The 12294-nt window shown below is 43.3% G+C and overlaps 1 protein-coding gene across 1 annotated transcript in view; it reads right to left on the minus strand.

Annotated features, from left to right (window-relative positions):
• Positions 1-6115: 6115 nt before the first annotated feature.
• Positions 6116-12294, minus strand: part of LOC146685051 (uncharacterized) — a 59143-nt gene continuing 52964 nt past the window's right edge. The window contains exon 17 of the mRNA XM_085443695.1: positions 6116-7917. Within this exon, the coding sequence (XP_085299821.1) occupies positions 7816-7917 (102 nt within the window). The 3' untranslated portion in view covers positions 6116-7815. The remainder of the gene's footprint in view (positions 7918-12294) is intronic.

A 12294-nucleotide genomic window follows, 5' to 3' on the forward strand; every position in this document is an offset into this window, starting at 1 on the left:
CTCAAGAGTGCCTGCCTCATGTGCTTTCATTGGACACAACAATTTTTGTGTAAAAATAACTTTGATTAGCAGCGATGCCTGCTGCTTAATCATTATAAAAACCCAACCCTATAATCGTAGTTTTTGTCCCTCTTGGTGCAGAACAAGAACCTTTTAACACCACAGTGAAATTATTGTTATTACCATTTGCACAGAGCTAGTTTCTGTGTTTTTTTTAATGTTCACCTTTCTTTCAAATGTATTTAGGTAGCGGAAATTCTTTAAAAAACTATATTGCACTTAGCTGTTAAAGCCCCATCATGTTGGATGTCAGAATCAGAATCAGAATCAGAATACTTTATTGATCCCTGGGGGAAATTATTTTTTGTTACAGTGCTCCATTTTAAACCAACATTAAGACAAGACAGACAATACGCTAACTAAGAATAGTACAATATATACATATATATACATACATACATACATAAGTCACTTATAAATAAATATTTGGAAAAGAAACATGTGTAGTTGTAGCAGCAAACAGTGTGTTAAGTGGATGCGTTGTACAGGGAGATGGCCACAGGCAGGAATGATTTCCTGTGTCGTTCAGTGGTGCTTTTCGGTAATCTCAGTCTCTCACTGAACGAGCTCCTGTGACTGACCAACATGTCATGGAGTGGGTGGGAGGTGTTATCCAACATTGTCTTTATCTTGGACAGCATCCGCCTCTCCGACACCACCTTGAGGGAGTCCAGCTCCATCCCCACAACATTGCTGGCCTTACGGATCAGTTTATTAAGTCTGTTGGCATCTGCGACCCTGTGTGTGTGTTATGACTTACAGAGTAAATGCTTAAAGGGTTTGAGTGTAATAAGAAAACAAGTAAATAACCCAAGAAACAAACTAAATGACATTGCATGATAGAAATCTATGACAAAATGACCCTGCTTCTCACTTTGTGACAACAGTAAGGCTTCTCTAATAGGTTCACGTTGTCAATCACTGTTTTGAAGTCTTATTGAAGTCAACAAGATTTCATTGCTGAAAGACCGACAATAATTCAGGCTAAACTTTAGGTATACTTTGTGAGTGTTCAGCTCAGAGTGTCCAGAGGCGTAAAATAATGACGATTTGTCAAGTCCCGCGGCGTTTCTGAGGAACACAAAAGGTGGACGCGGCCGCTTTCTTATTCTACGCGTCGGGTTATGGATGAAATCCAGTAGAATGACGCTCCCATGGTAATTCACGTGTATTCCAGCCCTAACCCTAACCTGATCCCTAACCTTAACCAGCACTTTAATGACGTTAGATAGTGTTTGCATGTTTCCTCATTTTTCTGATCTCGTAATATAGGGACGTGTTGGGCCCCCGGAAGCGTAATATATCGACGATTTTCCTCGCAATGTAAGCCCTTAAAACCTCTGGAGATAATTCTCAGAAGGTTTCTGATATAAGTGACACGTTTCACATTAGAAAGTCATTTGATCCAGTATTAACATAAAGTATTGATTAATGCAGCTTTAAAGTTTTAGGCAGGTACACAGAAGCCGCCGAGATGTGACCCTGAACAAGTTTACTTTTGGTCCAATGCGAATTTGTTTTATTCCCTCTGCTGCCAATTAAACAGGCGGCGTACTCAGACTCAACTTTCCCAAAATAGAACTGCGGTCCAACATGGCACCACAAAACAAATTTTCACAGCATGTGCCTCTGCTAACATTTTAAATGGATTTACACCATGTCACCGCAGTGCACAAACACGGAGGAAGTCACTGTGATCCAGTGGACAAACCTCTGTAACAATGCCTCCTCCTGTGGAAACAGTCAGAGGAGAGAAAGTAGGTCTGAGGGATTCAAGCAGTACAAACTACAGACTCTCAAACAAATGTGAAGCTTTGTTTTCTGAAAGAAAACTGTTGCCAAATTAATTGTTGCAGCAGCAACAACAAAATGAATAATGAACACCTTCACACGGGCGCCTGTTAATGAACTTTCTCCACAGGAGTTCATAGGTAAAGAGTGCCTCGCTTAAACCAGGATTTAAGATTTATATATTGTAAACAGAATTTAGTTCTACAGCGCTGTGCAAAAGTCTTGAGCCACCCCATTTCTTTATACTTTGCTAAGAAAATGGGAAATAGGCCCGTGATTTAGGAAAACATGCGCAATCATCTGTGTAAATATAGTGTGTAAGGTAAAAACAGATTGATTGAAAGTCAATATTTGGTATGACGACATTTATTCTTCAACATAGCCTGAACTCCTTTAAACAAGCATTCTTTTAGTCTTAAGGAATAGTTATTCAAAGCTCTTATTTGGGTGTTGGCTGCTTTTGTTTTGTTTTCTGTCAAGATGATCCCACAGGTCTCTGGGGAGGTCAATACATGACTGATAGTGTGTAAGCTTTTCTGTCCATGTATGTTTTCACTGTATTGTATTGGATTTAAGCCCTGTGGGAGTGTCCCCCCAAGAGGGACAATGGACCCCCTAATGATCCTCTACCCAATCACAGCCCTGTGGGGGGGGGGGGGGGGACACTTAAATCTGGATGACTGAGAACCTTAACAGTGTTAGGTACCGGCTGTGTGCAAACAGGAATAGGACCCAAGGTGCAGACTCCGGAGACAGAACTTAAACCAAAACAGCTTTAATGCTGAACTCAAACATAACATAACTGGAAAAAGGTCAAAAATAAACTAACACCAGCGGATTGACAAAACACACAGCAAAATAAACGGTAGATCGCGACACGGACACAGAGAAACACAGGGCTTAAATACACAGAAGGAGCAATCAGGGAATGAATAACAGGAGGGAAACACAGCTGGGGCAAATCAGAACTGACGAGACAAAAGGAAGCGTAAACTGAACACACTGAGATAAGACAGAGACCTTCAAAGTAAAACAGGAAACACATAACACAGACTCACATGCAGGCACTACAGAGGGAACAGAGACGTGGGACCAGGGCAGACACAAACACTGACTGAACACGGGGATATAGGAACTAAGGCTACACAGAGACGCGAACTAGACAAGGGGATACAGGTGATAGGGGAGACAGAGCAACTAAAGAAGACAGAGACATAAACCATAAGACAGAACTCAAAGAAACCAAAGACTAGAAAGTATAAATAATATAATAAACTCAAAAACCCTGGGTCAACGACCCAGGCATCCTAACAGTACCCCCCCCCCCCCTTAAGGGCTGGCTTCCAGACAGCCCAAAACAAAACACCAAAACAAAAAAAAAAAAAAAAAAAAAAAAAAAAAACACACAACCCAACCAGGGTGGGCGGCGGGGGAAACAGGATGGAGGGCTCGAAACAAAACCAAACAAGGAGCCAGAAAAAAAAAAAAAAAGAACAAACAATGGAGCCCGGAAAGCAACAGAACAAAACACAGGAACAAAGTCCAAAACAACAGCACCAAGGCCCAGGCATAGTCCAAAAGCAAACAAAAGAGCTCACGAAAGGCGCAGAGGCCCAGGCAATAGTCTCAAAAAAGTTCAGGGGGCCGGCCTGGAGGCTAACGGCACAACAGTCCAAACCCGGGCAGGTCAGGGGGGCGGCCCGGAGGCTGATGGTCCAAGAGCCCAGAAAACAGGTCAGGAGGCCGGCCAGGCGGGAGGCACCGACGGCGACGGAGCAGATCAGGAGGCCGGCCGGGCGGGAGGCACCGACGGCGACGGAGCAGATCAGGAGGCCGGCCGGCCGGGAGGAACCGACGGCGACGGAGTTCAGGGGGCCGTCCATGACGTCCAGTCATCGGCCGGACAGGACGTGCAGGACGAGCAGGCCGGACAGGACGTGCAGGCCGGACAGGACGTGCAGGAACAGACAGCATGGAGACCTCAGGAGCAGACGAAGCTGAACACTCGGGGGCCGGACCAGGCGGGGCTGCAGACTCGGGGGCCGGACCAGGCGGGGCTGCAGACTCGGGGGCCGGACCAGGCGGGGCTGCAGACTCGGGGGCCGGACCAGGCGGGGCTGCAGACTCGGGGGCCGGACCAGGCGGGGCTGCGGGGGCCGGACCAGGCGGGGCTGCAGATGCAGGACCAGGCGGAGCTGCAGACTCGGAGGCCGGACCAGACGGAACTGCAGACTCGGAGGCCGGACCAGGCGGTGGAGCCGGTGGTGGCTGAACGGCCTCGCCAGAACCATCAGCAGACACTGGGATGTGCTGGCTGGGTCCTCCCGGACCCCCAGCTGACGAGGCAAGAGGCTGAACGGGCCCCTCGGACCCTCCAGCGGAGACAGGTGGCTGAACGGGCCCCTCGGATCCTCCAGCAGGAAGAGACGGCTGAAGCGGTACCTCGGACCCTCCAGCGGAGACAGGTGGCTGAAGCGATTCCTCGGACCCTCCAGCGGAGACAGGTGGCTGAAGCGGTTCCTCGGACCCTCCAGCGGAGACAGGTGGCTGAAGCGGTTCCTCGGACCCTCCAGCGGAGACAGGTGGCTGAACGGGCCCCTCGGACCCTCCAGCGGAGACAGGAGGCTGAACGGGCCCCTCGGACCCTCCAGCGGAGACAGGAGGCTGAACGGGCCCCTCGGGCCCTCCAGCGGAGACAGGAGGCTGAACGGGCTCCCCGGGCCCTCCAGCTGACGTGGCGTGAGGCTGAACGGGCTCCCCGGGCCCTCCAGCTGACGAGGCGTGAGGCTGAACGGGCTCCCCGGGCCCTCCAGCTGACGAGGCGTGAGGCTGAACGGATGACCGAGGAGAGGAGTGACGGTGGCGTCGCTTCCTTTTAGACGAAGGAATAGGAACCGGTGGAGAAACAGAGACCTCCTCCTCATCCTCCGACCACACAGCCGCCAGAAAAAAGGCAGGCGAACGGACAGGTGAACAAGGTCCCGGCTGGCGTGAGGAAGGGGAGGAAGCCTGCAGTGGCGATGAGGCAGAGTGTGCGTTGCCCTGCGGCAGCAGTGGGGAAAATGTAGTGAGGGAGAGAGCAAGGTCACTAGCCCTGACTTGCTTTCTCCAGGCAGTTATGGTGTTCCCCAACTCAGTGTCCTTAGCAAACTGGCTAAGCCGGGGATTATGCCGAATGATGGCCTCCACCGCGCTCAGCCCCACTGCCATGGTCCTTAAATCCGGGGACTGGGCGATGCGGTCGAGCAGGCTCACCAGCCGCTCCATCTCGCCGTTGAACTCTGAGAAAAAGGAGTCTGCAGGGTCCATGTTCTGGTCGCGATCTTCTGTGTGCAAACAGGAATAGGACCCAAGGTGCAGACTCCGGAGACAGAACTTAAACCAAAACAGCTTTAATGCTGAACTCAAACATAACATAACTGGAAAAAGGTCAAAAATAAACTAACACCAGCGGATTGACAAAACACACAGCAAAATAAACGGTAGATCGCAACACGGACACAGAGAAACACAGGGCTTAAATACACAGAAGGAGCAATCAGGGAATGAATAACAGGAGGGAAACACAGCTGGGGCAAATCAGAACTGACAAGACAAAAGGAAGCGTAAACTGAACACACTGAGATAAGACAGAGACCTTCAAAGTAAAACAGGAAACACATAACACAGACTCACATGCAGGCACTACAGAGGGAACAGAGACGTGGGACCAGGGCAGACACAAACACTGACTGAACACGGGGATATAGGAACTAAGGATACACAGAGACGCGAACTAGACAAGGGGATACAGGTGATAGGGGAGACAGAGCAACTAAAGAAGACAGAGACATAAACCATAAGACAGAACTCAAAGAAACCAAAGACTAGAAAGTATAAATAATATAATAAACTCAAAAACCCTGGGTCAACGACCCAGGCATCCTAACAAACAGACGTTTAAGATCATTGTTATGCTGAAAAATTAAGCTATTGTGTCACTTCCCTCGGCCTTTTCTCCCTGTTTCCCTTCTTTAAAAATGGCTTCTTGAAAGCCACCCTTCCACTGACACAGTTTCTGATGAGGCTTCATTAGACAGTAGATGGATTGTCAGATTTTTCATGTTTCTTAAAAACATTATTTTCCATAGACAGTTATTTTAGGTCTGACTACTACTACTACTTTTGTCCTTCCCTTGTCCAGATTCCTTCATTTCTTTAAACACGAGGTACACCACATGAAATATAATTCAACTAAAGAAATGGGAAGAAACAGTGTGTTAAATGAGTTCTTTGCTAAGTTGTTTATTTTGTAGACATAACACTCATTCATCCTTTGACTTGGGTGTCTTTTTTATGCTTGAATGATTCGTAGATCGGTGTTAAGTGGCTTAACAAACAAACAAAAAAAGGATTCCTCTGAAAATTGTCAGATACAAGGAATGCACCAAAAAAGCAGCCACTGTCCAAAGTAAAACTTTGAATGACCTTTAGAAAGCCTGGAGAGCTATTGCTCAATACTACTTTTAAAAAGATCCAAGAAAATCTGTTTCCTTGGAAGCAAAATATGAAGAAAACATAGGTGGCTCAAGATTTTTGCACATTACTGTATCTTAGATGTCACATGGCTGAAGGGAATAATAGTTGGGAAAAAATGTCCAATCATTTACATTGCAGTTAGGATTTTTTTTGCACAGCCTTTTAAATCCCACAACCCGAACTCAGGTTAAATGTCTGTTAAATGAATGAAAGCTGCAGAAACACAAGGTTATAACAAGGGTAGAAAAAAATATAGTTAATATATTTATCTTTTAGTTTTTAGAACTAAAACTAATTCAGAGCAATAAAATAGAAGGCCACATAATCTGAAATAACTTTTAGTATTGATTTTTTTTTCTATACTAAATGTTATGAGATTTATCAGTTTTCGATTTCAAATGCAATACAATGAAGTGAAGAGCACAAAAACACAAAAGCCAGTTACAATTCTGTATGAAACAAAAGCTGCATGAACTAAATATTTTATAAAGCCGTTTTGTATGTTTCCTGCTAATGAATCACCCGTTTCTACAGATACAGTTTTAATTAAAATAATTGGTTTCTCCTTTTAGAACGGAAAAATATGCAACTTTTCCATCTCAGCGAGGGGTCTTCTTCATTATGCCACCACCGTTCACAGTTATGGGTATAAACAGTGTTTTTTTCTGTTAACTGATTAAAATGTCAAACACACAAAGGCACATCAATCAGTTCCAACTGGCAATAAGAAGACCTTTCTTCTGTTTGAAAGCGAAATGTATGTTGCTGATCATGTTTTTAGGGGGGTTTTTTCCACATAGCAGATGTGAATCACAGCCAGCCTTGGAGTTTCTAACAGAGAACCAGAACAGGCAATGTCCCCGACCAAAGAACAACCGAATGTTCAAAATAATCACACACCCAAAGAATGCCCACCTCCGCTGGCCTCTGATGAGTTGTTTTTAGGGGGTGGGGGTTTGTGCTTCTGCCAGCAAAGAGAGCTGTGAGTTTTCACAGCACACTTCAGCATCTGGGTGTTGGCTCCAACCAAGGGCTTTTACATCCTTCATTACTGATTTGTCTCAAAATAAATGTCAGTAAACACAAATCAAACCAATCTATGATATGATACGATGTGACATAAATCACTTTGTATTCACAAAATTGATTTCCGTGACATAGTCAGTCTGTCAGGCTGTCCAGGGATAGGATTTGCTACAATGAATGCATTGTCCATTATCTAATAAAATATCTGTACAACTCAGGAAATATATATATATTAAAAAAAAAAAAAAACTAAATCAAACCATCAGTTTGAAAAAACTAATTAAGTTACACTGTGTCATATAGTTCTGTACCTCAAACTTCTATAATTGTCACAACAAAGATGGATCAGTTTCATTTAGTAAGCAACACTGCAGTCTCTGCCCTCACTAATGTAAGTACTCTGTGCAATAACTCTATAACTCATACAGCTTCAGCATGTGCCCTTTTGAAGTCATGCACAAACTGACAAAGCAAGCCAAAGAGCTCCTGAGAGTCTTGATCCGCCGGTTCTCCAAATTTCACCTATGCAGAAGAGAAAAAAAGGTTTACTGATTTATAAATAAATAAATAAATAAAATGAAAATAATGTGGCAGCAGTTACATCTTCCATGACCACAGGGCTTGTAAAAAAAATTGTTTTACAATTAACAACTGCAATCACTTTCATTAGTGAAGTGGTGCCTGGCCCGCGCATGTTCTTCTTAACAATAGTCTTTTGATTTAATTAGCTCATATGCTGCCTCAGCATGCATCCCAATCCTTGAGTGCCCTTATACAATGATGCAGACATGTACTGCCAAATTAATAGGTAGACCTAGGTGGTTAAAAGGGTCACTGGCATACTAATGTTAGTCATTCTGAAGCCAAAGTTTATTACAAAGGGTCACAGTGGTTAAACGTACTAATTTGCTGACTGCATGCTGTTGACTGTGCAGGTTAAAGTTCAGACTGAAGCCATATGCTGTTACTCTTTCCTGGTATTATTTTTGTTATGTTTTACAAATGTGTAATTTCTCTAATGAAATTAACCATAAGCTTACTTACAAGCAAATATTATGTACTATAAATCTTATAACGCACACCAAACAGCTGACTTGAACACACACAGGATGTGCTCACTAATAATATGAAACAGCCTTCAGCACAGTTGGGCTTCATCTTAATTGAATTTGTTCCTTTACATCTTGCTCTTGTAAAGACATTACAAATTATTACGTGTTAGACATGCTGCGCTGGAAGGCGAGTTTCTTACCTTTTCTAATGATCAAGTCTTTTCAGTTTTTGTGCTAAGCTGTCAGAAATGACTAAAGCGTCTTAGAGACTGGCCAGCGATCCCCTAGCAACCACTGGTCCCAAGGGAAAATTGCGTGTTCCCTGAACACTTGGCAGAACTGGCCACTTGCAATCAGTAGGTAAAACTGGTGGCAATGAGGTATATCATGCTACACAGAACCCCCTTCAATTAATACCCGATTGCCACAGTTTCCTTGCATTTGCATGGAAGACAAATACTATTCGCCGAGCAGTATTGAAACTGTGTATCCAAGTTTGTCTTCAAAGTAAAAGTCGCACCTTTTGAAACCTTTTCTTTTACTTTAACGGCAAATACTACTAGTGTTTGTTTCAGCGCTTTCCTTGTGACTGTGTACTGCCATACTTAGAGGTTGCCACTGGGTCGCTGACCATTCACTAAGACTGTGTATATGAGACCTAACCTGGCTGTTGATTCTATTGCTATACCTCATGTCAGCAAAAAACTAAATAAATATACTTCCAAAGATATCACATTTCAAGCTGCTGAAGCAAAGCTGCATATCACTGCATGAAAAAAATCGCAGTCAGCCTAATAAAAAGCGAGCTTGCCGTTGTTATCACTTATTTACTGCAGTTGGAATATCATACAATTTGCCACAGTTAGCTAGCTCACGCTTTCACAGTGTGATTGGCATCATTTTATGCTTCACACTTATTCACAGCTGTGTGGCTATCAGCCGACTCAGTCATTAATATTCACCCAGATGTACAACATGTATATTAGAGCTGACACTAATGACTTTAGCTCTGCTAATGCACTAACGCCAGCCCTTGTTTTTGTAGCTCCCTGTAGCATCCCATCTTTAGTTGCTTATAGTATCTGCTATTTTGTTGGTACTGTAGATTTAATGACAATGTAAAAATGTAATGTTCATGTTTGTATTTATGTAGATGGGGAATTAGGTTTCCCAGCAGAAACCTTGTTGCTGCTAAGATTAGTTGAGAGCTTCATGAAGGAGGACCTCGGACTAAAATAAGAAAATTCCCATGGCAAATATATCCAAAGATCTACATTTAAAGACAAAGAGTATTTGTAGTGGCTGCTGTTTCAGAATAAAAATGAAGGAGGACATTGGCGCTGTAACACAAGCCTTGCTCTTCCAAATACTTAAAGCGTAACAGCTGACAGTCAGTGCATTTGTATTACTGTGTGCTTTCAGTTCGTAGAAACAGTTACACAAGTGTAAGATTCAGCAAAGTCCCCAGCAGCAAAAGGAAGATGTTAGCTAATGGTTAACACTGTTCTCACCATGAAATATTATACTCAGATGTGCAGATTAGTCTATTTGCATACTTTTATCCTCACATTTTTCACTGTCTGCCAGGGATGCTCAAAATTATGTATAACTGGAGCAAAAGACTTTCTTTTACTTGGTAAAGTGTAGAAGTTTAATCCTCTCAACAGTGTTTTAGCTGATTCGCTTCCTTGTCTTTTATGCACGCTGAACATTTATGAGTATTTTCACAAACACATGCTGGGCCCAATAAAATCAATTTACTAACCCATATGGATAAATATGTCATCCACCCATTCACACACAGGTAATGGCAAGCTACATTGTAGCCACAGCCACCCTGGGGCGCACTGACAGAGGCTGCCGGACACTGGCGCCACTGGGCCCTCTGACCACCACCAGTAGGCAACGGGTGAAGTGTCTTGCCCAAGGACACAACTACCAAGACTGTCCGAGCTGGGGCTCGAACGGGCAACCTTCCGATTACAAGGCGACCTCCCAACTCTTGAGCCACGATCGCCCCATTGTAAATTGTATACTACTGAATTATCCTTATATAAAAATATCAACATACCTAAAGTATGCCTGCTGTTGATTTTATTAATACAAATGAAGTTACAAAACCAGACCCAGGAATGTTCATTACACACCCGACAGGCGGGTCTTGGATAATGTTTAACCTGTAGGTCTGAGCTGTGCTCGAAGAAGCAATATTAAAACTTTTTATCTGCAGAACCTGAGGTGGAATTGATTTTCTTATATCATGTCTCACTGACATGGTGCATTAAACATGTGCATTGTATGAAAAAAGGCTGGTAATGTGACACAGCTGATAGAGTCTAGTCTTCATGTTTTTATTTTTGCTTTTATGTATTAGAAAAATTGGAGCGCATGTTTTATAGCGTATTATATAAAATGTCTCCTTTTATTTAGTACTTGAAGTGGTTTTAAAAACATGCTTCCAGTGTCTGGGGACATCCGCAAATCAACTGCCCCAAAATTTTATGAGCTGCTTCTATGTTTAATACATTTGCATGTTGGCTATTTCAGGGCATCACTGTGAATTCCCTCCTTCCGCCCCCTTGACAAGATGTGACTAAATATGACACCTTTTCCCCAACCTGCTGCTCCCTTGCACTACACCACAGCCCAGTCAGTCTTAATCATTTTTCCAGCGCTCCTGAAGGGGTTTATTGTACTTTTAGGAAGTTTCAGAGGCACAGTCTTAGTACTCAGTAAAATGGATGGGACACAAGTGGGGCAAGTGTCTACAGACTGTCCTGTGTTAATCCTCAAATGACATTGGTCTTTTCTTTTTGTTTTTTTAAGAAAAAGGATGCTTGATTGCTCTGTGGTCTTGTATTTAAAGAAGACTACGAGAATAGCCTGAGAATGGTTCAACAAAAAACATTTCAAATATAAGGTATATGAAAAGCACCACCATTTAAAAACCACTGAGAGGTAAAGTGAATAATATTAACGATCTTGTAACAATAGCACCTGTCACAGGTTGGGATATACATATATATGTATTATGTAGAAAGTGACCAGTCAGTTATTAAAGGTGGAAGAAAGAGAAATGGGTTTGCATAATGATCTAAGTGACTTTAGTAAGTGAAATTATTTCTTAGATTTCTTGTTTTTTGTGTTTCTTGGTCTCTTTATCCTTCTGTCAGTTTCACATCTTTCTTTTGCTCAGTTTTTTTTGGCACACCTTCATCATCTATCACCCCAGTTCATCCACTATTTCCTATTGTCAGAAAATCTTAGTGCTTTAGTGCTTAGCACTAGTACAAGTTTTCCCCTGTTCTCTGTATTTTGTTGTTTCTTTTTTTTCATGAATTTATCTTTTTCCTGCCTCCTGCCAGTTTTGTTCACCTATTCAACTGCCAACACATGTGAAATATAATTTTTTTGTATACTTTATTAATCCTACCTACTGAGCTATCTCCTCCCCTTCCCTTATAAGAAAATTAGGTACTAATAAAGGACCAGAGAGCTAAAAGGCTGGTCCAGTCCACCACTGGTCCACCACAAAGCAGCTGTTGTGGCACAAATTTCTGAAAATTCTAATTCTGCCAATGATTGAAAGATGTTACAGCATACAGTCTATCACAGCCTGCTTTGTATGGGCTTCCAATGCCACAGGCTGATTGAAAGTTCCCATGCTGATCCCTGTCCACTAGAGAAAGCACCTATGGTAAGAGGACACATCAGCAGAGGCAGTGTGACACTCTGGGAGTGTTCTGCTGGGAATCGTTGCATTCATGTGGAAGATAGTTTCCCAAATGCCATATTTTTTGCAGATCACAGTCTTTCATAACATCTTTGTTCCTGATACCACAAGTTG

This window comes from Copadichromis virginalis, linkage group LG20 (assembly GCF_057382275.1).
Source record: "Copadichromis virginalis isolate Kocher_CV1m ecotype Utaka linkage group LG20, C_Virginalis_male_GT1.1, whole genome shotgun sequence".
Lineage (NCBI taxonomy): Eukaryota > Metazoa > Chordata > Actinopteri > Cichliformes > Cichlidae > Copadichromis > Copadichromis virginalis.